We start from the raw sequence: 26,796 nt of genomic DNA on the forward strand, positions 1-26,796 counted from the left end.
CTCTATTCAAGCTGCCCACTCACTACACTTGACATGGTGCTCCACTTCCTGTCCACCCACTGACTTTTCTTCTTTCAAATCTCCTCTTGAAGCCCCCTTTCTCGCCTTCTTAGCACCTGTCACCATCCTCCTCACTATTCATCTCCCCCACCCTTTCTTTACCTGATCTGGTGCCCTGTGTTCTGTCCTGTCTATGCGAGCATTTATACCTGCTGACTTTTAGTGACACAGCCTTGTCGCTAAAAGCTGCGTAGTGTAGACAAGCCCTAAGATCTTCAGAGTAGAGCCTCAGCCTTGTTCCATATTCTGCAAAGTGCCATGTATGTCTATGACGTAAGAAGGGTCTCTATTAATAATAAAGCTTATTAGCCCACTTCCTGGTGATGGAGCCCATATGTTTGATGCTTGCCATGAACTGGCAGTCATAAATTACAAATTAGTTTAGTTGATTGGAAAATGACCAGATTCTGTGGCCATGCTAACTCTTAAGCACACTCTGGAGTGGGTGAACAGGGGTGGGAGAAGACTTCTGTGCATTCCCTTTCTCCAAAGGTAATTCAGACAAGAGTTTATAATTTATGGGAATAAAAAGTGGGAGTGGGGGGTTCTTTTTTCCTTGGCAACAGTCCCGCTCCTAAGTGGTTAAACTGCAAGGCAGAAAACTAAGCAATTTATCTCAATCAAGGGGTTTGATCATTGATCATTGGAAAAAACCCTCCTGTTATCATCATAGTGCAAACACTTAATTGTATTAATAAAAGTAAAGTTTCTCCTTTCTCCCTTTCCAACTAAACACCTTCTGCTAAACAACTGGATTATGGTGCTCCAGTATTTTCTCTACTTTCCTGTCCAGTAGCTACCACCATACCTGCTCCCATGGCCCAATTATAAAAAGGGTTTCTTTTCTTTCTTATCTTTCTCTTTTGTGCTTGCCACTCCTTGACACGGAGTTCAACTGGTCTGCTTCATTGCTCAGTGTTTCGCAGGCTGAATTTGACTTGGGATGCAAGACGTTCTTTGCAGGGAGGTTGGTTGTTGAGTCATAAGTATGCAGATACTTTTTTCCATGATGCCTTCCTGCTGCTTCCACCATCCCAGCTGTCCCTGGCAGGACTGCACTTGGTCAAAGCAGTACTTCTGTGGTCTGTCGAGTCTTGAAAAGGTGTCCATTTTATTTGTAGTGACCAATGAAAATATTGTGGTGGATTGAGGACTTCCCTTCCAGGTTTCCCATCTTGTGCATCTTTGGAACAACCACTGGTGCAGTGGGACAGAACTTTGGGAATTCGGTCAGTGCTGCATGGAGACCCACACAGTGCAGATCAACAATGTCTGTAATTATGTATTTCACGACTGACTCTAGGTGCTTTGATTTAAGAAGCTTCTAGTAATCATGGACACATGCATCACCTATAATTACTTTTTGCTTTTTATTCTGTCACACCACATTTGGAATGGACCGATTAGCATTTCCCAATCTCTAGCCGTATTTAATGCTTATCTGAACCTTCCCAAAACTCTTCTTCCCTCTCCCCTTTTCTACTCACCCGCTCCTCCCAATCCATCCAACTCCTTCTGTTCCCTTCACCTCCAGCTCAATCTCTGTGTGCCCCAAATGGTTCTCTGATACCCCAAATTCATTTTCCAGATTCCAAACAAGCTCCCATCTCCCTCGCCCACCCCTACCTTTGCTAGCAACCCAATGACTAGTTAGTGCATATGTGTACCACTGGCCTCTACAGCCTAGAATTAGAACAATTCAGATGTGTGTCACAGGTCCAACAAATAGCACTGTTTTTTAGCTCAAGCGATGGAGGCCTGCGCTTCTGGAGCAGAATGGTCTGAATTCTATCCTCTTCGTGACTGAAAAGTTGCTAATGCCCATGGTGTGCCGCATAATGGCAACTATGGTTGCAGACTGTTGCAATATCATAACACAGGGACAAAAGGGTCTTTGAGGTCTGTGCAGTGCTTTAGGTGGCTATTTCTGGGTCAGAGATGCCCAATAATACATTGCTCTCTCTCGCCCCAGAGAAACCCCAGAATTGATGAAGTTTGCAAACAGCAGGTGGCCTGGTGGAGATAGACAAACCTGCCAAGACTCAGATCTGGGTTTCAGCAAAAGCGCCATAAGAGGCCTGTTGAAGATCAGAGGGAGGGAAAAGACTAAAGACCCAAACTTATAATAATTTGATTCTGTGCTACATTTCGGCCAGGTCTTCTTTATATCGATTCACCTGTCTTATTAATTACCCAGGCAAAGTCTCAATGCAAGGCTGGATTTAGGGGCAGGCAACCCAGGCAACCACCTATGGTGCTGGGCTTGGGGGGCACTGGGCTCCCAGATGTACAGATCCTAGCGTAAAAAATTATCGTCTTATATGACAGGGTTAAATCATGCGCTCAAATCGTGCATCAAAGTTGTGAAATGGGCTACAAATGCAATACAAAAATAAGGTATTTAAAGCTTAACAAATTGTGGGGGGGGGGCACAGAAGACACTCCTTGTTTGGGGCACCATTTGGTCTAGGGCTGGTCCTGTCTCAATATATCAAAAAGTTGGGGGCAGTCTATTATACAGATAAATAGTAATAAACTACACACTTACAGCACTTTCCACCAAGTCGAAGCCTTTTACAAATCTTGAGATACCTGTACTCATCCTCATTTAACCAATGGGGAAACTGAGGCATAGACAAATTAAGTGACTTTCCCATGGTCACTCACTGAGTCTGTGGCAGAGCTATGAACAGACAGCAAGACTTCTGACTTTCTGTCCTGTGGTTTAACCACAACACCGTCTTTCTTCCCTAGAGCAATATGGCATGAAGTTGCAGGGCTAGGTTTCCAACAGATCTTTGTTTCTTGACCATCTGGCTGACACAGGAAACAGAAACCAAGCAGAATATGGCAGTAATCTTCATTATATTGGCAATTTCATTGATCAGTTGATCACAATAACTAGGAGAGCCGAACTCATCCTAGGAATGTACCAAGAAAGGCGAATTCCAGCTAAGGAGACACTGACCATTTCAATCCCAGTTTGATTGGTGCAAGGAGATTGGATTCAGTGAACTACATAGTTTAAGGAGGACTGTTTCAGGGGATGGGTGAAAAGCAGGATGTGCCGGGCAATCCCTGGTCTGTTTAAGGGTCCATGCCCTGGGACAATTTAGGGCAGGACCAGGCAAATATTAGTGATTGGTTTTTGTCCGTGAGTCTCCAGGGCCAGTCTGGAAGCCCTGGGCTAGGTAGGACCCCCAAAGGTTCAGGGAAGTCGCCCATTGTTTTGAGAGGATTATTTTGGAGAATTTAGGGATCCTTATTATAATCCCAGGCTCTGCGTCTGCCTGTGGGCTCAGGGTCCCAGCCAGAGAAGCTCGACAGGTGCCTGCTGCTTCCCCAGTCGCCCCGTGTCCCGAAGAGACCGCGCTCTGCCCCGGCCCAGCCTGGGGCAGGGACACGTGCGCCCCTGCGAAAGAGGAAGCTGCTCTTTATTGAGTCTGCTGGCCAGTTCCCCTCTCCCCCGGCCCCCTTCCCCCATGTGCCGCCTGGCCCGGCCCCCGGGCGCCCCCTGTGTCTCCTCCCCCCGCCCCCGGGCGCCCCCTTTCCCCATGTGCCGCCTTGCCCGCCCCCCGGACACCCCCTGTGTCTCCTCCCCCCGCCCCCGGGCGCCCCCGTCCCCCATGTGCCGCCTGGCCCGGCCCCCGGGCGCCCCCTGTGTCCCCTCCCCCCGCCCCCGGGCGCCCCGTTCCCCCATGTGCCGCCTGGCCCGCCCCCCCCACGCCTCTGCCCGCGGTCCGGCCCCAGGCGGGTAGCGCCGACCCCTGCGCCCCCGGGCCGGGGGGGGGCGGTAAGGGCGGCCGCGCCGCGGCTCTAACAGGTGGGATCCCGCGGAGAGGAGGAGGCGGCCGGAGGGGGGCGGAGGAGGCAGGGACGGGCGGGCGGAGGGAGGCAGGGAGGGGGACGAGCCGGAGCCGCCTGTGATCCTGTGACAGGAGCGGCTGCTGCTGCTGCTGGCGCCGCCGGTGCCTCCCTCTGCCCGGCTCGCTGGGTCGCTGTCCGGCTCCCTCCACGCCTGCCCCGCAGCGGCCCCTCCCGGGGACTCGCCCCCGCAGCCCGTCCCGACTCCATCCCCGCCGGCCGGGCCGGGCAGGGCGCAGCGCGGCGCAGCGCAGGGGCCGGCCGGGCTCGCTGCCGTCTCCAGCCCGGGACAGGGGGTCGGGCGCTGCCTCCGGCCGGGATGCCGAAGCCCCCGCTGCTGCTGCGGGGGAGCCGCCCCGGGGACAGCGAGCTGGGGCGGCAGTTCCGGGACTGGTGCCTCCGCACCTACGGGGACTCGGCCAAAACCAAGACGGTGACCCGGAGCAAGTACCAGCGCATCGCCGAGGTGCTGCAGGGGGGAGCCGGCTCGGGCACCGGCTCCGGCGGGGGGGAGAAAGGCAAGTTCCAGTTCTGGGTCCGGTCCAAGGGCTTCCGGCTGGGAAGCGGCACCCGGGAGGCGGCGAAGATGGGTCAAGTGGTGTATGTGCCGGTGAAAACGGGAACGGTTAGTGCGCTCCGTGCCCCGGGGGCTCGGTGTCTGTCTGTCTGTCTTGTGTCTGTGTGTCCTTCCCTCCCGCAGCCTGCACCCAGGGGCTGGGGCCCAGCGCAGGGGAGAGACCCGATATGGGGCAGCCCCCCTCCCCAGCATCACCCCCCCCGCCCCAGCCAGCCATCCCGGCCCCTGTCCCATCAGCACTAGCTGGCACATCCCAGACACACAGCAGGGTGCAAATGATCGCGCATGCCCCATGGGGGGCGAGACACCCACCCCGTGCGCCCCATTAGAAAATAGCCGCCCCACGCCCCTGTCTGGACAGGTCCAGCCAATCCCCCCCTGCCCCCCAGTGCGCTGAGTTGCAGACGGACCCCTCTGCTGGGGGGCGTGGGGCAGAGCCTCCTGCAGAGCAAGGGCTGCCCGCCCCTCCCAGCCGCCGCGCAGGGGCTGAACGGGGCGGCGGTGGCGGGTCCAGCTGAGGCGGACCCCTCCCCACCCCTGTCCGATCACGTCCAACCTGAGCTTCCCATCCGCCACCCACCCATGCGCGGCTAGGCGCGGGCCAGCCAACCCTCCAGCCCCGGCTGGGCAGGGCCAGCCTGTCTCCCAGCAGCTGGTCTAGCAACGGGGGGAGGATGCAGATTAGGTCAGACACCCAGTCCGGGGGAGGAAAACCCCACACGCACCCTCCCCTCCCCCCTCCTGCCCCATCCGGTCCGGCCGGTACCTCCCAGCTGCTGAGCCGAGAAGAAGAGGGGCGGTAGCTCCCTCTTTTAGGGTGTGTGTGGGGGGAGAAGATCCCTTCCCCCATCCCAGGCCACTGCACCTGCCCCCCCTCCCGCCCGCGATGGGTGCAGACTAGCAGAGCGCTCCGGGCTGGGTGTCAGTCCCTGGCGGGTGCAAACGAGGGCCAGACTCTGCGGCTCCCGTGCAGCCCACGCGACGGGGAGGGGGGCCGGGGCGGGAGCCCCCTTGCACCCTCCCCAGCCCCACCGCAGGTCCGGCCCGCTCGCGCTCGCCCTGCATTTCCCACCCACCCCGTGACCGCAGGCCGCTTTGCAGCCAAGGGCAGAGTGGGGGCGGGGGTGGTGGCGGCGGGCGCCCCCCCCCCCCCCCCCCCCCCCCCGGCCCGGCCGCGTGCCCCCGCCCCCGCTGACCCGGGCGCAGGCTGGAGCCCAGCCCCCCTGGGCCATGGGAGCGCGCCCCTCCCCCCGCGGCAGGCTGCTGTCCCGCTGGTTATCCCCGGGCCGGGAGGGGCAGAGCCTGGCGCGGGGCCGTGCCCACCCCGCCTGCCCGCGGGCTGCTGTCCCGGGAAACTCCCCCGCCGGAGCCTCATTGTTCCCTGCCCTGCTGGGGCGACGGCGCAGGGCCGAGCCCGGCTCCCCCTCCCCCCGCCTCCCAGCAGGCTGCTGTCCCGGGGAAGAGCCAGCCCCGCTGGAGCCATTGTTCCCTGGCCTGGCCGGCCGGGGGGCCGGGGGGGGGCGCGCCAGCCGCCGCCCGCCCGCCCCCCGCTGCAGGGACCGTGTCTCTCCCAGCTGGTGGGAGGAGGAGGTCCCCCGGGGGGGGGGGGGGGGGCCCCCCCCCCCCCCCCCCGCGGGGGGGGGCGCACCATGGGGCTCGCTCGCTGGGAACTCCCTCCCCGTCCTTTGCACCATCTGCCCCAGCGCGTCGGCGCCTGGCAGCCCAGGGGGGCTGTGGTTACTAAAGTGCACTGGGGCGTGTGGCCCCCGCGCGGGGAGACGCGGCTCCCGGGCCTGCCCACGGGGAGGAAAGTGGGCAGAGCTGGGCTCGGGGCGGGGGGGGCGGGCTGGGTTTTTTCCCCCCTCGCTGCTGCTGCTGCTGTGAGGGTGCAGTGTTTGCCGTGCACACGCACAGACTCCAGCATTGATAGGGCTGGAGGATGCTGCCTTTGAGGGCAGCCCATCTGTGGCAAATGCTTCTAAACGCACTATTTACCTCCCATCTGGCCTGCCTTACCCCTGCGGGAGGGGGAAGGGTCAGGACTGCTGCTTTCCCCCCCTCCGCAGGGCGGAGAGGCTTCTTCTCTCTTTCTGGCCCCTCCACCCCAAAGGCCCCTTAAATTTTGGGGAGCCACCCCCCTCCCCCCACCGCCCCCCCCCCCCCCAAAGCCACCCAACCCCGCTTGGGCTGAGGTAGTGAGAAACACCCCCTCCCGGGCAGTGCCCATCCTAATCTCCCCCCCAGAGCCTCTCAATCTCACTAGCTACTCGGTGGACCTGCCCTGAGCTTTCCAATGCTGCAGAGTCATGGTACCCCAGAGAGGCCATGCCAGACTCCCTAGACCCTGCTGTTAATTAGAGAGACGCCCCTTCCCTTTGTGGTGCACAACCAGGTCCTTACACCTGATGGCTCAGCGAGACCCGTGCAGGCACCAGGCTCCCGAAAAGCCTCATGTCCTGATGACGTCTCAGCAGGGAGAGTATCTAGACCCCCAACTCCTCTATTACGGTCCCCACAGGCTACAAATACTAGACACACCTAGACTTCCATAAATCAACAAACAAAAAATAGGCAGACCCTCAGGAGACAGGTGAATTGTCAACGGGACCATATAGCACATTTGCCAGAGACTGTAATACTGTAAGACGTGAAAACTGGGGCCACTGTAAAGAAACGCTGGCTGCAGGAAAGACCCATCACTGCTGCTCCCCCTTAAATCTTAAGGTATCAAGTCTGTAGAAGTTGTTTGTCCCCCCTCCTCCCCCCCGCCCTTCTTGGCTCAGTTACTTAAGAGGAACCATTATGTTGTAAATCCAGTGAAAGATTTTGAGGTGATGCATTTGCTATTTTTTTGTTTTGTTTGAAACATCTCTGAACATTTAAAAATAACTTGACAGGGTTTTTCTTTAGTTGGTGATAATTCAGGGATTCTGTATCTTTCAGTGGTCTTTGCTAGTTTTGTATAGATGGGTGCATTTCATTATTCACGTATGTGCAGTCAAATAATTTATGAAGCTGATACTAGCATTCAGCTCCACAATAAAGTGCATGTTCTGGTTTATCTTCATGCTGTTGCTCTTTCCAAACACTTCTGGGCTGGTGTTTCAATTGGCTTTCCCCTCATCATGCTACTCATCTATCTGACACCTCTTGTTCTGTCCCATCTTCCTTCTCCGAGCGTATCTGTCAAAGACTTAATGTGCTCAGGGCTGTCCTGAGACTTGGGACCCAGGGAAAGAATAAGCATAGCCAAATGGACCTGGGGTGAGAGGGGGAGGGGATTCTGCATGCTGCTATACCGTATCTGCAGATTGTCACAGGAAATATGAAGTATCATGAGTGAAAAGTTGAGAAGAGCTAAAGAATGTGTGGAGGGCACTAGTGGAGTTAAGGTCTTTCCTTCTAATGATGGAGTCAGGGCCACTCCTGTTCTGGGAGGGATGGGGGGTTATTAGTGTCCCTTTTGACCTTGTTTATTTCTAATTGACATAAGTGTTTTCTGTGCAATTGTGGCTAAAACATGATTAACGTGTGGTTCTTTTCTCTCTTGAGTAACTTTCCCTTGCCCTCCTTCAGGCCTCTTATCAGAGCAGGCCTAATCAGATTTGGGTGGTTTGAAAAATAGGACTGTACAGTGAGAAGGGGGCATCTGCCTTAGGTGGTGGTCACAGCAGATGGTGGTCTTTTTATTGACGAATGGGTTGGGAATAGAGACAGCAGTGAGGTCTGGCACAGGGAGTTTGGATTTCCCTTTCCCAGATGAGTGTCCTGAAGATTCAGGTCATTTAACACACACAACAAAAAACAAAGAAATGAGGTTCTAGTCAATGTAGGAAATTTGGTACCTTACTGGCAGCATAACAAGCCTGTTCAGATATTAGTTAGATTGTAAGCTCTTTGGGCAGGGACTTGAAAAAATATCCATACAGAATGCCTAGCACAATGGGATCTCAGTGTGCTACTGCAATACAAACAACAGGTATCCTGCAATTCCTAAGTGCACCCTCACACTGCTCAACTATTATAAATTATAATAGGCTGATCTGTTGCTGGTATGTTCGTACCAGTGTAGCAATGCTTGAACCTCAGCGTCCATTAGCCAGCTGGCCTTGTATATCTCTGATCTTGCCTCAAAACCATGAGAGTATCTGTTCATGATGGGGAGTTAAAATGTGGCTTTTATTATAGTCTCATGTTTCTCTTGCCCCAAGTATTTAGCATCCTTTGGACGGAGTTTTCCTACAGATGTATGTTGATATTGTGTAAGGAAAAATACGACATTTTTAGTGACAGCTGGAGGTGTTGATTTGTTTTCATGTAGCACCAGGTGCTAGGGGAAAGGTTAGATCCAGCCTTTGGTTTGGGCATTAGCTGCAGGAGTGCATATGCACACTCTGTAAATCAGTGCTATACTTCACCCTGCATGGTGTGCGCTTGTCACAGCCATGGAACACTGGCCAACCCAGCAGGATATATTCATTCCGGCAGCCTGTGATATGGGCTACAAGAGTGAGTCAAATTGGACTGCAAGACGAGACATGGGCAAGCCTCACATTAGACTGACCCTTTGGGCGCTGCACAGGGCTCTGGGAGGCTCTGTGGCAGTACGTGCATTTGCTTTTCCCCTCCTTTGCCTCCTCTTACCCCTGCAGAGCTTCATATACGGTTCCAGGGTTCATTCCAGACACTACTAAAAGGCTGAGGGCATTTGTGACAGTGGGGTTTTATTGACTTACACGCAGAGCCCTCCTAGATATTTCAAGGCAGACTCCACAGAAAGTAGAGGTGGTTTGAAATCATCTCAGAATGACACATTTGGAGACCCCTCAAGAAAGAGTGAAGCATAATAAATAGATGAGAGAGACCAAGAGGGGAATGGATGGCGGCCTTTCATCAACAGGAGAAAATCATTGTGGACACTCTATAAAGCCGACCATTACAACATATGCCTAAAAACATCTTAGTTTCTGCATGAAAACTAAAAAACAGAAGATCTCAGGATGGTACAGTATAGTAGGAACAAGCTAGATTTAGGAAGCCAGCCTTGAAGAAAGGAGGCAGACCTAATGGTTAATAGAGGTCACTTTTTTCCTGGTACAAAGCAACAGAGAGTCCTGTGGCACCTTTGAGACTAACAGAAGTATTGGGAGCATAAGCTTTCGTGGGTAAGAACCTCACTTCTTCAGATGCAAGTAATGGAAATCTCTAGAGGCAGGTATATATCAGTGTGGAGATAACGAGGTTAGTTAAATCAGGGAAGGTGAGGTGCTCTGCTAGCAGTTGAGGTGTGAACACCAAGGGAGGAGAAACTGTTTCTGTAGTTGGATAGCCATTCACAGTCTTTGTTTAATCCTGATCTGATGGTGTCAAATTTGCAAATGAACTGGAGCTCAGCAGTTTCTCTTTGGAGTCTGGTCCTGAAGTTTTTTGCTGTAAGATGGCTACCTTTACATCTGCTATTGTGTGGCCAGGGAGGTTGAAGTGTTCTCCTACAGGTTTTTGTATATTGCCATTCCTGATATCTGACTTGTGTCCATTTATCCTCTTGCGTAGTGACTGTCCAGTTTGGCCAATGTACATAGCAGAGGGGCATTGCTGGCATATGATGGCATATATAACATTAGTGGACGTGCAGGTGAATGAGCCGGTGATGTTGTAGCTGATCTGGTTGGGTCCAGTGATGGTGTTGCTGGTGTAGATATGTGGGCAGAGTTGGCATCGAGGTTTGTGGCATGGGTGGGTTCCTGAGTTAGAGTTGTTATGGTGCGGTGCATGGTTGCTGGTGAGAATATGCTTAAGGTTGGCAGGTTGTCTGTGGGCGAGGACTGGCCTGCCTCCCAAGGTCTGTGAAAGTGAGGGATCATTGTCCAGGATGGGTTGTAGATCACTGATGATGCGTTGGAGAGGTTTAAGCTGAGGACTGTAGGTGATGGCCAGTGGAGTTCTGTTGGTTTCTCTTCTGGGCCTGTCTTGTAGCAGGAGGCTTCTGGGTACACGTCTGGCTCTGTTGATTTGTTTCTTTATTTCCTTGTGTGGGTATCGTAGTTTTGAGAATGCTTGGTGAAGATCTTGTAGGTGTTGGTCTCTGTCTGAGGGGTTGGAGCAGATGCGATTGTACCTCAGTGCTTGGCTGTAGACGATGGATCGTGTGGTGTGACCGGGGTGGAAGCTGGAGGCATGAAGGTAGGCGTAGCGGTCAGTGGGTTTTCGGTATAGGGTGGTGTTAATGTGGCCATCGCTTATTTGTACGGTGGTGTCCAGGAAGTGGACCTCCCGTGTAGATTGGTCCAGGCTGAGGTTGATGGTGGGGTGGAAGCTGTTGAAAGCATGGTGGATTCTTCCAGGGCCTCCTTCCCATGGGTCCAGATGATGAAGATGTCATCAATATAGCGTAGGTAGAGAAGGGGCATGAGTGGACGGGAGCTGAGGAAGCGTTGTTCCAGGTCAGCCATAAAAATGTTGGCATATTGTGGGGCCATGCGGGTGCCCATAGCGGTGCCACTGGTCTGGAGGTATATATTGTCACCAAATTTGAAATAATTGTGCGTGAGGATAAAGTCACAGAGCTCAGCAATAAGTTGTGCTGTGTCATCATAAGCTTTCGTGGGTAAGAACCTCACTTCTTGCATCTGAAGAAGTGAGGTTCTTACCCACGAAAGCTTATGCTCCCAGTACTTCTGTTAGTCTCAAAGGTGCCACAGGACCCTCTGTTGCTTTTTACATTAATGAAGGACTCACACTCTTGGTGAGTTTCTCAGGGTTCTTGGTTAAAGTTCACTGGTGAGCAGCAATAGTCTCTGATATATTTTGCAGGCTGAATTTACCCAGCCTTGGCTTTCTGTGTGTGTATAAAGAGAACTGACAGTTTTGGAGAATGAAGTTCTCTATCCATAAGAGTGAACATGGCTAGTGGCAGTGCCAGACCTGCTGAATCACTAGGAGATCAGTCTCCATGGCTTATTCGGTCCTTGGCCTCTCTGCCAAGCTTTCCAACAGGTTCCCTGTTAGTAGCAATTGAGTTGGTTAGTTTTGTGACATGGATATGGCCCAGTTCCCATCAGAGACCACAAAACAGTCATCAGGTGGTAAGAATTTTTGGTCACTACCACCAACTTGGGTTACAGGTGAACTTGCAACCTACAAGTGAAAGGTTCTGTGGCCCATCGTTAGTTCTCTAAGCCATCCAGTCCTCTAGCTCTGACTGACTGAACAATTTTTAAAGAAAAATACAGACCCTTATCTAAATTGTGCATCCTACACAATTCCATTGATTTCATTGGTGTTGCATAGGGTATAACAGGCAGGATCTGGATCTGAGACAAGGAGCTCCCTCCCAGGCTCCCCAAAACTAGTCAAGTCATTCGGTTCTATCACTTGAAATTAACGCAACAAAATTGCTCTCAGATTTACGGCTCTTGATTTGCATTGATTTAAAGAGAAAAAAAGCAACCAAGCACAAAACTTTTGTAAAGGCCTGTTACAATAAAGTTAAAATGAAGAGAAAGAAAATCCAGCTCCAATCAGAAACACCATTGTTTAAATTGTGCAAGCTACAGGCAGTGTTTGTGAAGGGAGAAAGGGGACTGAGCATGCTGGAAGCAATAGGAAAGAAGAGACCCTCAATATATAAGCATAATTCAGGCCTCCCTCTCCACTCAATCTTTCCAGACTCCTGACTCAAAGGAGCTTTCCCATATTTTAAGCAGGAAGGTGATTCAGGCACTGGTAGAGGATGGCGGCAAAGCCCAGCAGAGGCCACTAAAACTTGTTTCACGGGGAGCCCTTTCAGGGTCTGTTTGCCCAAACCATTATCAACATGAGTCTCTCAGGTAAACCAAAAGAAATGACATTGTTTTTGCTGTTAAATTAGAGCAGACATGAACAGTGTGTAAATTTACTTTGTGGACAAACAAATGTCTGAGAAGGCACAAAGATGGATGGAGGAATATTAATGGAGGTTCCGTTTATCCACCTGTGTTGACTTTTTAGCTTCATAGAAACTTGTCTGCCTTGCTTTGACAGCAAAATGTGTATTTATTTCTCTTTGGATTCTTTCTCAGCGCAAATTAGCAATTACCTTTCCCTGTTCTCATATTAGCTGTGCCCTTCCCTGGAGAACTGCATTGAGGATGGGCCAAAGCCACCACTGAGTTTCAGTGTCCTGTCCGTCTAATTAGCTGATTGTAGCAATGGGTGGTACAGAGGGGGCCTATTGGCCAGAATCAGCTTCTTTATGGGAACACTGCTGACTTCCACTCTGAGCATGGTTGCCAACAAAACAGTAGCAATTTATTTAAAAAGAAAATAGCTGCAGTGTGTGTGTGTGTGCGTGTGTGTGTGCATGCGTGTGTGCAGGGGGTGGGGAGGAGTGTCACTAGCTTTAGGGATATGGAGTAGCAATTTTCCTTTATTGTGTAGCATGGGAACATCCATCAGTCACTCAGAGTTGAAAAGAGGTTGGTTAAGTTTTACCACCATGGTGCACGACACTTCAGAATGCGAGGATTCAGGAATAGATGCAATATAAATATTTTCTTTCAATGACTGTGCAGTGTTGGCTTGACAGTCCAGGAGGACAAGGTTCTCTGCTCACACACTAGAAGTAGCATGGACAGCCTTTGTGCTAGCTTCCCACACACTGGCTGCCTACAGACCTTAATCCTGATCTGGAGGGACCGCTGCTAAGCGGAAGAGGGTAGTTCAGTCTCCATGGCCCATTCAGTCCGTGGCTCTCTGGTGAGACTGCTAGATGTAGTGGTTGTTTCACAATGTGGACATCAAGCCCACATCTCCCGAGCCAGTATAGAGCAAACCAAACCCCAAAACTTGTTGGTGACTGTACTAGTCTGGGGTGGATTTGAGTGAATGACCTGGAAACAAAGGCTCCGTATCTTAATACCAGTCTGCATCCAGCAGAAAGGGATCTAGGGGTTACAGTGGACCACAAGCTAAATATGAGTCAACAGTGTGATGCTGTTGCAAAAAAAGCAAACGTGATTCTGGGATGCATTAACAGGTGTGTTGTGAGCAAGACACGAGAAGTCATTCTTCCGCTCTACTCTGCGCTGGTTAGGCCTCAACTGGAGTATTGTGTCCAGTTCTGGGCACCGCATTTCAAGAAAGATGTGGAGAAATTGGAGAGGGTCCAGAGAAGAGCAACAAGAATGATTAAAGGTCTTGAGAACATGACCTATGAAGGAAGGCTGAAAGAACTGGGTTTGTTTAGTTTGGAAAAGAGAAGACTGAGGGGGGACATGATAGCAGTTTTCAGGTATCTAAAAGGGTGTCATAAGGAGGAGGGAGAAAATTTGTTCACCTTAGCCTCTAAGGATAGAACAAGAAGCAATGGGCTTAAACTGCAGCAAGGGAGGTTTAGGTTGGACATTAGGAAAAAGTTCCTAACTGTCAGGGTGGTTAAACACTAGAATAAATTGCCTAGGGAGGTTGTGGAATCTCCATCTCTGGAGATATTTAAGAGTAGGTTAGATAAATGTCTATCAGGGATGGTCTAGACAGTATTTGGACCTGCCATGAGGGCAGGGGACTGGACTCGATGACCTCTCGAGGTCCCTTCCAGTCCTTGAATCTATGAATCCCCACTACTTAGACTCATCCAGGCACCCATCTTGTCTAGATATCTAAAGCCCTCTAGGTTCTGGTGCTGCGGGTATCATCCCTTTGATCCTGCATTTCAGTGGGCAGCAGAGCATTGCTGTTTTGAATCTTGCAGCATTAGGAATAAGAAGCCAGCTTTGCTGCAGGGCTATATGTGTTTCTGCACCCTCCCACCCCCACCCCTTTCCTTACCAACGCTTTAAGATTCTTTATTCCCATCATCAGTTTTGATGCCTGTGGAGTGGCTCCCCTAACTGGAACCATGTGATTTTTCATGAGATCTGACTAGCTGTGGAGAAAGGCTGCTTGCATTTTCTCACCTGCATAGTGTGTTTTGATCCAGCAAAAGCCCTTGAGCTGGTGACAAAGGTCTGAATGTGGGCTGGAAAGTACAGTCCTGTCTCTTAGCAACTGGTTCCTACCTCTGAGCTCGCTGAGCTTGTGTGGGACAGAGAGCATCAGTCATGCTTCTGCTGTACCAGGAAAGCGCTGAGCAGGGGATGGAGGAGGCCTGCCTCAGCCACCGCCAGCACAGATGCAGAGGCTCAGGCATTTCTAACGCAAGCAGTTGTCTGCAAGCCCTAATCAAAGCTCCAGTTTAATTGCTTTCCTCCTGCCCTGTCTCTTCAAGGTAAACAGATAGCCTACTGGCTGGCCGGGGGAGGCTGTATGCCAGCTACCTGGAGAGAGGTTATTCTGCATTATTGATGCCTTTTTGGTCTTACTGGGGGCAGGGCCGGCTCCAGGCACCAGCGTAGCAAGCCGGTGCTTGGGGCGGCCCATGGAAGGGGACGGCACGTCCGGCTCTTCGGCGGCGGGTCCCTCGGTCCCTCTCAGCAGGAAGGACCTGCCGCCGAAGAATGACGCGGCGGCCGTAGAGTCGCTGCAGATCGCGATCACGGCTTTTTTTTTTTTTTTTGGCTGTGTGGGGCGGCAAAAACCCTGGAGCCGGCCCTGACTGGGGGAGGGACACAGCCCATTTATTTCTAGAAAAATAAGACATCATGGGGTCCTTCCCTGAACTTCCCTGCTCCTTCCTTGGGAATCCCCCCTCCCTTCCTTGGTTCTCAGAGACATCTGCATTGGTCATTCTCTGTTCTGCTATTTTACCCTCCCATCTCCTCCCCCAAACCAGAGGTGATTCCTCTTTAGCAAGTATTTCTCAGAGTCTTTTGCATCTCAAACCCTGTTTCTTAAACATTTTCATTAATCCCTTGCTTCATCCTAATTAACCTGCCAATTGGCCCCTCTGGAGTCTTCACTTCTCCTGCAAAGCTTCTGTTTGTACAAAGTATAACCTGTCAGCTGCCAATTTATTTTCCATGGGGAGGGCAGATTATTGTAATTGTCTGTCGTCTCTTCCCCATTTGGATTGCCTTCTCCCCCTCATACTCTACCTCCTTCTCTCAACAACAGTCATGTTTCAAAGACAAACCTCACAAAAAACTAAAGGACAGCCAGTTTTATGGCTGCCATACAGCCCATGTGCCTACTGTAGTGTGGCTTAGTCGTTGCATGAATATGGTCCCACAGCACTGGAGTGTTTCAGATCTGGGGGAAGGGGTCTTTATAGATGGATTACCAGGTTATAGCAGTCAGCATTGTGTAGCATGCTAGAATTCTGTTTTCCCCACCTCCTTAGCCTAGCATGTATAGATTCATCGATTCCAAGGCCAGACGGGACCATGGTGATTATCTAACCTAACCTCCTATATAACACAGGCCATTCAACTTCCCCAAAATAATTCCTAGGGCAGATCTTTTAGAAAAACATCCAGTCTTGATTTTAAAATTTCCAGTCATGAAGAATCACCACAACCCTTGGTAAATTGTTCTAATGGTTAATTACTGTCACTGTTAAAAATTGACACCTTCTTTCCAGTATGAATTCGTCTAGCTTCAGCTTCCAGCCACTGGTTTGTGTTACAACTTTCTCTGCTAGCCTAAAGAGCCCATTATTAAATATTTGTTCCCCATGTAGGTACTTATTGGCTTTAATAAGTCACACCTTAACTTTCTCTCTGTTAAGCTAAATAGACTCAAAAAGCTCAATTTATCACTATAAGGCAGGTTTTCTAATTCTTTACTCATTCTTGGGGCTCTTCTCTGAACCCTCTCCAGTTTATCAACATCCTTCTTGAATTGTGGGCACCAGAACCGGACACAAAAATACAGCAGTGGTTGTACCAGTGCTAAATACAGAGGTGATATAACCTCTCTACTCCTACTTGAGATTCTTCCCTGTTTATGCATTCTAGGATTGCATTAGCTCTTTCGGCCACAGCATCACTCTGGTATCTCATGCTCAGCTGGTTATCCATCACAACCCCAAATCTTTTTCAGAGTAACTGCTTCCCAGGATAGAGTCCTCCCGTCCTGTAAGTATGGCCTGCATTCTTTATTCCCAGATATGTATATACAAATTTAACTGTATTAAAATGCATATTATTTGGTTGTGACCAGTTTGCCAAGCAGTCAAGATTGCTCTGAATCAGTGACCTGTCCTCTTCGTTATTTATAACTCCCACAATTTTTGGTTCATCTGCAAACTTTATCAGTAAGGATTTTATGTTTTCTTCTAGGTCATTGAAAAAAATGTTAAAAAGCTTAGGGCCAAGAAACAATCCCTAGAGGACCCCACTGGCCACACACCTATTCAGAGATGATTTCCCATGTATATTTGCATTTTGAGACCTATCAGTCAGCGAGTTTTTAATCCACTTGATGTGTGCCATGTTAATTTTATATCTTTCTATTTTTTTAATCAAAATGTTGTGCAATACCAAGTCAAATGCCTTCAAGAAGTCTAAGTATATTATGTCAACACAATTATCTTTTTTTATGAGATTACAAGTTTGGTAGATAAAGGTATCATGTTAGTTTGATAGGCTTATGGAAAATAGATCCTATGTTGATTTGTGTTAATTACATAACTCTCCTTTAACTTGAAACACAAACTTGCCCACATTGATTAGGAATCTATCCCTGGAAAGTGCCACCAACTTCTGCAGAATCTAAACTTTCATTCACACACAATATGACTTTTAAATCCATCTTTTATGTTTGTGAAGCCTTCCAAACATGAACCTAGTGTAACAATACATGTTTTCTGAGTGAGCAGAGAGAGGACTGCACCCCCAGCCCCTGGAGCAAGGGCAGCCCAAGTCTAACACCCCCCACAGACATCACCACCACCCCATCAGGGGACTGTGTGTGGGGCCAGCATAGTTTAATTTAGTGGGAGACTGGTGATTTTAGGCCTAAGCAGCTGGGGGTTGCTTGGTCAGCAAGTAGATAACAAGGCTGATGAGAAGCTTTAAGCCTTGTGCTAGTAGGTGTTGGCTAAAGTTTTCACAGTCTGGTTAATGCAAGCTGATGAAGTCTGCATTTCCCTAGATGTATATCTTGCCATGCCCATGGAGACTCCAATAATGGCCCATGTATGTTGCATTACCGGGGAACAGTGGGCTGAGTTAAGGATGTTGTGTAGTCTTCGTTCACGGTTTCTTGACCTTGGTCAGTTTGTATTAGCTTTAGCATTGTTGGTAACTTATTTTACATAGAGTTTTGCTTGTCCTTGTCCCTGGACTGTTGAACTGCTGTAGCAGTGTTACCCCTCTGCTGTAGTTTCACTTTGACACCACAGTGCCATTACTGATGTGCAGTTGTGTATAGAGTGCTCTTTAGCATCAGCAGAACTTGCCCTCTGGCAGCAACTTAGGTCATTCCAAAGCCCAAACGGACTGGCATTTGATTACCTCTGAAATAGTCCGCTCTACGATCTTACGCTCACCTCTCCTAACTGAGGACACCAGCTCTGGTGCAGGAGAGCCAGATGCCCAGTTGTTTCTAGCCCCAAATATATAAAAACACGTTGATTTTGTGAGTGTGACACTTACCTCTCTGCTGTTAGGTGTGTCTGCAGCCTCCGTTTCCCTCCACCAATTCACAGTCTCCTCATGGAGAGACAGCTTAGCCCTCCAGCTGTACCAAAAATCCTCCCCCTCCCAGAACAAACAGGAAAACAAACAAGGCCTCTTGCTGCAGCAGTTTCTGCCCACCACCTCCAGGTAGCAGAACAGAGGTAAAGGGCAGCCCAGTCCCTCTGCCTCAGGTTGCAGGCCCAGGGCTATGTGGAGCCACACAGCTATCTACTCCAGCCTCAGTATTCTGCTTCACCCCTCCCCCAGGCTACTTCCTATCCTGTTCATCTGCTTTCTCAGCTGCCTTTCAGCCAAGAACCCTAGCACAGAGTCAGCCCTGAACCCTGTAAAGCTTTCCCTACACCACTCTCCCGAAATCTCTCTCTCCAGCTTGGAGAAGAGGACTTGCCTTTAATTCCCTGTTTCCCCCTTCTCAGCAGTCCTTGCTTTCAGCCTACAGACTGCAGCTCAGACTCGGGATCTGGGAGGGAAATAGGCCAAGCTCAGAGCTAAGGCCTGAATTTACCTTAAAGGCCTTGCTTGCCCCGTGACAGATTAAAAACAGTGGATCTCTCCCAGTAGCTGGGATTTCACCTTTGTGCTCCCATAGAAGGAATATATCTATGCAACTTTGCATTCCAAAAATTGTAGCCACCTCTCCCTCACAAATAAGTATTTACCTTGGAAAAAAGTACTGTGTAAAACTCTAGTTAGAGAAGCAATGTGGTGTAGTGCATTGAGAACAGGGCTGGGATCTAGGAACTCTTGACTGTTAATCCTGCAGCTCTGTCACTGAATCACTGTGTGGCTTTGGGAAAGTTGCCTGTTCTCTCTGCCTCAGTTTCCCCCTGGGTATAATAATATTTGCCTTTCTCATCTGGCTATAGTGAAGAGTAGTTGGTTGATACACCCAAACTGTTTCCATTGAAGTCAGTGGGGGTCTAGCTATAAGTGCGGGATTGGGCTCAGTGTTTGTATAGTGGTTTGAAAATACAAAGTGATAAACAAATGCTTATTAGGTGTGTGTGTGGGGGAGAATATGATGAAAATTTTAGCAACAATTTTTTTCTGTTTTCCAACCAGCTCTAGAGATGATCAGAAAATACCTATCCTATCTCATAGAACTGGAAGGGACCCTGAAAGTCCAGCCCCCTACCTTCACTAGCAGGACCAAGTACTGATTTTGCCCCAGATCCCTAAGTGGCCTCCTCAAGGATTAAACTCACAACTCTGGGTTTAGCATGCCAATGCTCAAACCACTGAGCTATCTTCCCTCCCCCCCAATATTCTTAGAAAAAATATTTTCAGGGAAAAACAGGGGAAAAGAACAAAAATGTCATGAACATTTTTTCACATTTTTGATTATCTCTGATTATTGCTGTATGGCTGATACCACCTGATCTTCTTTCTCTCTCTCTCTCTCTCATCTTAATGTTGGCCCGTATTCCTAAAGCACAACCTGTGTCCAATGTGCTGTAAACTAGAAGGAAGAGTGAAGTTCTAGGGAGCTAGAACGTCTCGCTCATAGCAGCATCAGTAGAGGGAGCCTGCTGTGATTTAACATATCCCCTGCAAAAGTTGCTTTTATCCTACACCTAAATACCACAAGAAGTGAACTTCCTAAAGCCCCAGAGAAGTCTAAATATAGAAGTCAATCAAGGACCAGCTTCCCATAAATGCACTAGTACCAGGAACAGTTTCTTTGACAAAAGTTCCAAGAGTTCATATTGAAACGGTATCCCTTTCATTATGAAAGGAGGGTGTGAAGAATTAATAATTGTCAAGCTGGGCTTGTTCACCCGTGCACTCTACATTTCAGCTAGTCACATACCTCCCTAGTGTCAGGATGCAAATAACAGATTTGGGGGATCTGAGTTTGAAGTCAGTTGGAGCAGTTTGCATTCAAGGTGTAGAACACTGAGGGCACACCAGACAGGGTCTGCTGAGTGAATTCTGCTGTCCAGATTTGACAGGACTGGATTCTGCACTATAAATTGCAGTTTCTTCTCTGGGTGGTAGCTTGGCTTGTAAGTGTTTCTCAATCAATTCCCAGTTCCAGGTGCTGACAGGCAGTTTTTCCCTAAAGGACAGTGATTGAAAAATAAAATAAAATAAAACTTGTAGGGAATAAAAAAAAAAAAAAAATCCAACTAAGAGAGAAGCAAAACTTCCTGAGATGAAGTGTATAACATCATGCGTAATAACTCCAAAACAGGTGTTTGACAGAATCCCATTACCAGGGTCAGACAGAACCACTGGGAGTTTGTAGTAAGGAGTGACAGACTGTTGACTGTCAGACACAGAGCACCTCCACGTGTAGGATGGGGAAGGGTAAGGAGTATGGAAACAGCATTTCTCACTATGGGGTCAGGATTCAACTCAGGGAACTCAATTTCAGGTCAATTCAGTAGCACTTAATTGGAAAATTATACAAATGTAACAACAAGACAGAAGGTCAGTGACCTGTGACACCCCGCACTGGCAGTACCCCACCTCACTATGAGACAGCAGGAACTCAAGCAGTTAGAATGACAGAGATGGCCCCCTCCCAATATGGGGCAAAGGGAGTGGTGCTTAGAGTGAAAGGGACAGAGACAGGCCCTTTTGCAGTGTGTGGGGAAGACACAGAGACAGGAGAGATGGAAACTAATGAATGTTGGTAGAGGGTCTGCTGTATGGACAGAAAATAAGAGTTCTGCCATTATCAGGCAGCGTTTCATTGGCAGGAAGTGGCTTTTTATTGACAGGAAGTTGAATTCAGCTGGTATCAGCCCTTAGTCTGAAGGCCAGGAGAGCATTTATCTTTAGTCAAACAGAGCAGACAGGAAAGTACCAAGCTCCCCCACCCAGGATAAGCCTCTTGTACATTAGGGCTAACGTTGTTCCTCCCCAGAATTTGCTACTTTTCCATGGAGAAGTAGAGCTGGGGGAGAGCTTCACTTCCAGGTCCTTAGGAAGACCTGCCTGCTCTATTCTAGGGATTCTTCTTTCTGGCCTATGTGGGGTTCACAGCTTCAAGTCCCTGTACTCCTTTTGTGCCCACACCAGAGAGGTGCCAAGTATCCTCAACCCATTGACTTTAAAGGGAGTTGAGAGTACGTGGAACCTTGCAGGACTGGGTCCTTTGCTTGCAACTCAGATTAACTGGAGTCGGGGGTGGGGTTGGGCTGGATGCACTTGCCGATGGATAGTTAGTGGTCCACAACACAAAGCCCACCACTCATAATTTGGTCTCTTTCAGAGATGCTCTGAGACTGGATTCATTCAGCATGGAGAAGGGAGTGTCTGGTTACTTCTGGAGAGGGTGGTAACTTGCACTGGGTCAGGGTAGAGGTCACTGGCATGGCAGCATAGAGGGGATCAGATGGCAGCTGGCTGCATTAGATACATCACATTGAGGAAAAACAACAAGCTTTACTTTTCAATGCTGCTCCTTCCTCTAAAGTTTATGCTACACATATCTCTGATTACAGTGGTCATCACACAATGGACCTCTGATGGACCATCAATAGTTGCAGAGCACTCTGGTGATGACCCAAGTCACGATGGGGGATTAGAATGGGACAGAGGCACATGTGAGGATGTGGCCTGCTGAATGAAAAGAGTGGGTTTAATGAGCTATATTGATAGCAACACTGTAATAGGCGGGAGAGAGTGCTGGACAAGAGGATGAGGATTTACAACCATAATGAGGAGTAGACCTGAGGTTTAATGGTCAGCAAGAGACAGCAGACGTCTGTAGGGTAGAGGAGGATTCAGATCTGAATTGAGAGGCATGTGAGAGATATGACAGGCAGCGAGCAGGGCAGCACCAGGCCTTTGTAGGATGGAGTGGGGTGTTTGGAGCTGCAATAAAGGAGGGATGATAGAGGGGCGGGCAACAAACAGGAGAAGTCACATCTCTTGTAAGGAGTGAGTGGGTGGCAGCGGGCTTATGCATGATGGCGTGTGTGTCTAGGGAGGGAATAAAGGACAGGTGGGATAAATGTATGGTTGCGGCAGGTGTGCATGGGATGGGAGGGATTCTGAATGTGTAATAGGAGCTGGATGCGAGGCAGGGCAAATGCTGTGGCGGCCACTCATTCTCATGCGGATGCATAGGGGCAAGGGGATCCCTCCCTGTCCCATGAAAAGGACCCCTGTGTCTTTAACACCCTCCTCCCTGCCCCCTCGCCGCCAGCCGCCAGCCCCTAGTCGCTGAGCCTTTCCCCCTGCACTGACAGCTGGTATCTAATTACTGTGTGAGAATGAAAAGTCAGGCTGTCCCAGCTCGAGGGAGCGCGGATTAACGTCTCCTGCAGAATACACTTCCTCTGCCGGGTTACCATGGTTACCCTCATTACCTGCCTGACGAAGAGGCGCTGGTGGTTCCAACAGGGCTTTTAAACTCGGGCCTGGGGAGGCCGGTGGGTGGGAGGCCAGGGCTGGGGGGTGAAGGGAGGGTCCTTTTCTTTCTGTGCAACCTTAGTGCTGAGAGGAGTCCGGGTCATACCCTGCCGCACGCAGCCAACTGAGCAGATGTCACCGAGGCAGCCTCTGTATTCTGTCAACAGTCATTAACACTCGCGAGGGAAGGCACCCAGCCTGAGCTGGGCGGTTCAGGCACCAAGCCCTGGCAGCAGGCCACGCTGGCTGCCTGCAGAGGGAGGGCGGGGAGCATGGTGTGGTTATTAGAGAGGAACAAGGGCCGGGGTGGGACGGAGCCTGACTCAGATGCTCTGCTGCTATTATGTAGATCCCGAAGCCAGGTTGCCAGCACCACCCGGGGCGCAGGGTCCTTGGCAGCAGGGTTCTAGCACCGTGTCCCTAGCCAATGTGGGCAGTGATTCACCCCTCCCCCAGCCTGGGAACTGTGCTGCACCAGGCAGGCTGCAGTTCGCATGGTGCATAGGGAAAATCCCTGCCCATAGGGGCGAGGACATAGGTCCCGTGAGGGGGCGAGGGAGAGGAGGCGTGGGGCTCACGAGTGGAGAGAGGAGAGGGGCATGGTCACCTGAGAGGTAGAGCGGGCACAGGCCTCATGAGAGCGGGGAGGAGGAGAGAAGCACAGGTCCTGTAAGACGGGAGAGAGGGCACTGGCTCCATAAGGGGGAGAGAAGGAGAAAAGGCCCAGGGCCCAAGAAAGGGAAGAGAGGGCGTGGGTGCAAAGGCACAGGCTCCATGAAGAGGACAGGGAGAAAGAGTGCACGGGCCCCGGGGGGCGGAGAGGGCAACAGACATGGGCCCAGTGAGTGAAGAAAGAGGGAGAGGAGGTGTGGGCATCGTGAGATGGTTGAGGAGAAGGGCTTGGCCCTGTGAGGGGAAAGGGGCATAGGTCTAGAAGAGAGGAGGGGGCACCAAAAGCGTTGCCACCTGTCCAGGTTTTCCAAGGATTGTTCTTTTTATGAGGTAGCTGTTCCGGGAAATCTTTAAGGGTGTTCAGTGCACGCTGCCAGCTGGCCAGTTTTATGGGCTCAGGATCATCCCCGATGTCCCATTTTTTTGTTCCTCAGCAGTGGCAACCCTAAACACTATTCCCAGGAGTGGGAGAGAGCGGGAGAAAGGGCATGGGCCTCAGGAGGGGTGGGAGAGGGAAGGCTTGGGGGCAAAGGCATGGGCCCAGCGAGGAGGACAGGGAAAAAGAGCACACAAGTCCATGAGGGGGAAGATGGGCCCTAAGAGCGGGGAGAGAAGATATGGGTGCAAAAGCAGGGGCCTTGTGTGGAGAATGAGTTAGAAGAGAGCACAGGCCCCATGAGGGGGTAGCAGGGGAATGGGGCCCCACAAAAGAGGGGAGTAGACCTGGTTATATGGTTATGGGCCCCAAAAATGGGAAAGAGGACAAGGATGCAAGGTCACAGACCCTGTGTGAGGGAAGGTAAGTGTTGCCTACTTTCATGATTTTATTTTGAGTTTTGCAATATTTGGTGTTTTCTAAAGTTTCACACGATCGCATAATTCCTGACTTAAAACTTATGAATTTCCCCTTATTCAAAATGGCTGCCACTTCCTGTTACTTTCAAGGAGTAGGGTTGCCAACCCTCCAGGATTGGCCTGGAGTCTCCAGGAATTAAGGATTATGTCATGCGAAAAAACCTCCAGGAATATGTCCAACCAAAATTGGCAACCCTATCAAGGGGGCTGAAGCCAAACTGTCCTCACGGCCCCCACCTTCCCTTGTGTTCAGTGACACTGAAGCCCGACTGCCTTTAGGGGTAAGATGGCTGCTGAGCTTTAGTTAGGGGGCTGGAGTGGAAACTGTGAGGAGACAGAAGAATGTAGGGAGCAGGAAAGAGGCTGAAGAGGTGCAGGGGGAGACTCAGGAAGGTGCAGAGGGATGCAGAGGGCTAGAGAGACTCAGGAGCATGGGAGAGACTGGGTGAGTATAAGATGGTGGTGGGGTGCAGGAGGAGGCCAAAGATGTCTGCATGAGGCAGATGGAGGGGAATGTGGGAGGTGGAGGAGGAAGATTGAAGGGGCAGGGTGCTGAGCAAGCGTGAGGAGACTGAGGGCTTGCAGGGGAATATAGGGGTAGGAGGAGACTAAGGGGAACAGAGGAATGTGGGGAATAGGAGGGAGGATGAGGAGACTGGAGAGCGGGAGGGAGATCAGGGAGGAACAGGAGGATCTTGAGGTCTGTAGAATGGTGGGGAGGGGGCAGAGTGAAAGTGTGAGAGGGAGGAGGCTGTAAAGGTTATGGAGGGAAAAATTGGGAGCAGGTGAATGTAGAAGTGGGCCGGAGCCAGGAGACTTTGCAGGCAGAGGGAGGAAGAATGTAAGTGGAAGAGGAGAGTGGATGGTGCAGAGAGAGAGAGATAGGATAGCGATGACAGAGGGGGGACGGAGAAGGGAATGGCAGTTCCCCACCCCAGGAGTTAGGAGTTGGCAAGTAGAGTTCCTGCTCCTTCCAAGCAGCTAGCAGCATGTCCTGCATTTTTGAATGTGCCTTGCAGGCTGAATCTGTCCCTGAAATGGACACATGCACTTTGAGGGTGAGTGACTTCCCTCTAAAAGCTCAAAAACCAACCAACCAACCAGAAGGCAAATACGAACCTTCCCGACCCCAATTTAATTATTTTTGGAAAAAATCCCTCATGATTTTTAAGTCAGTCTCATGATATTATGGGGGCCTGGCTCATGTTTTGAACACTTCTGGTGAGCCATACTGGGGGGTGGAGGGAAGAGAGGAGGTGACTGCAGGCCCTGTAAGGGGTGGTTTATTGAGGTGTTTGTAGGGCACGCCTCCCCTCGAACCTGGTAAAAACATCAGAACAGCCATACTGGGTCAGACCAAAGGTCCATCTAGCCCAGTATCCTGTCTTCCAATAGTGGCCAGTGCCAGGTGTCCGAAAGGGAATGAACAGAACAAGGAATCATCAAGTGATCCATCCCCTGTCGCCCCTTCCCAGCTTCTGGCAAACAGAGGCTAAGGACACCATCCCTGCCTATCCTGACTCATAGCCATTTATGGACCTATCCTCCATGAACTTATCTAGTTCTTTTTTGAACCCTGTATAGTCTTGGCCTTCACAACATCCTCTGGCAAGGAGTTCCACAGGTTGACTGTGTGTTGTGTGACAAAACTTCCTTTTGTTTGTTTTAAACCTGCTGCCTATTAATTTCATTTTGTGGCCTCTAGTTCATGTGTTATGAGAAGGAGTAAATAACACTTCCTTATTTACTTTCTCCATACCAGTCATGATTTTATAGACCTCTATCATATCGCCCCTTAGTTGTCTCTTTTCTAAGCTGAAAAGTCCCAGGCTTATTAATCTCTCCTCATATAGCAGCCGTTCTATACCCCTAATAATTTTTGTTGCCCTTTTCTGAACCTTTTCCAATCCAATATATCTTTTTTGAGATAGGGCGACCACATCTGCACGCAGTATTCAAGATGTGGGCGTACCATGGATTTATATAGAGGCAATATGATATTGTCTGTCTTATTATCTATCCCTTTCTTAATGATTCCCAACATTCTGTTTGCTTTTTTGACTGCCCTGCACATTGAGTGAATGTTGTCAGAGAACTATCCACAATGACTCCATGATCTCTTTGAGTGGTAGTCAGAATATGAGTTGGTTCTAAACCTCCTTAAATCCTAAAGGGATAAACCCAATCCAGCTAACTTCCTTTTGTATCCGGTGACTTCAATACAAACTGCATCCCAGCATGCTTCACAGGGTTAAATAAACACAGAGGGGCATAGGAAAGGAAGAGAAGCCTGGAAGCAGGGTGGAGAGTCAGTAAGGCCGAGAGCTTGCAGGGAGGCCATTCCTGAGGTCAAGAGCTGCAAAGCAGGTGACTCCCATACCCACAGTGGGAAGGGATGGGTAGGAGGCTGGTGCTGGGTGAGTGGAAAGGTATAACTAGACACCCAGGCTCTGAGTTCTGCTAGTCCATGGAGCATTTTAAAAGGAAGGAGGGCAGTTTTGAACTGGATCCTGGAATGAATATGGAGCCCCTGGCGGCGCAAGGATGAGGGTTGGAATAGTTGTTTAGGGCTGGCCCTGGGTGTGGATGTTTTGCTTGTGGAGTTCATTATAAACCCCTTCAAACGGATTGCTTTCAGGGAAGGAGAGGTCTTTGTGTTTCATGTCTGTGCTTTTCACACTGCAGTTTTCCTTTGTCCCGTTGCTGTAATTATACCCATTTTGACCCTGCACTGAGGATTGCTGGTCTGCATGCAGCCTCAGTTTTTACGTATATCAGGAACAAAATGGTATTGGTCCATTACTAGATGGAAAGGGTAGAAATATCAATAATAATAATATAGAA

At 50.1% G+C, this 26,796-nt stretch overlaps 1 protein-coding gene across 1 annotated transcript in view; it reads left to right on the plus strand.

The window, feature by feature from the left end:
- The first annotated feature begins 4,243 nt into the window (after window positions 1–4,243).
- NOL4L (nucleolar protein 4 like) overlaps window positions 4,244–26,796 on the plus strand; it is a 90,411-nt gene continuing 67,858 nt past the window's right edge. The window contains exon 1 of the mRNA XM_034786670.1: window positions 4,244–4,549. Coding sequence (XP_034642561.1) covers window positions 4,244–4,549 — 306 coding nt within the window. The remainder of the gene's footprint in view (window positions 4,550–26,796) is intronic.

Source organism: Trachemys scripta, chromosome 12 (genome assembly GCF_013100865.1).
Source record: "Trachemys scripta elegans isolate TJP31775 chromosome 12, CAS_Tse_1.0, whole genome shotgun sequence".
Lineage (NCBI taxonomy): Eukaryota > Metazoa > Chordata > Testudines > Emydidae > Trachemys > Trachemys scripta.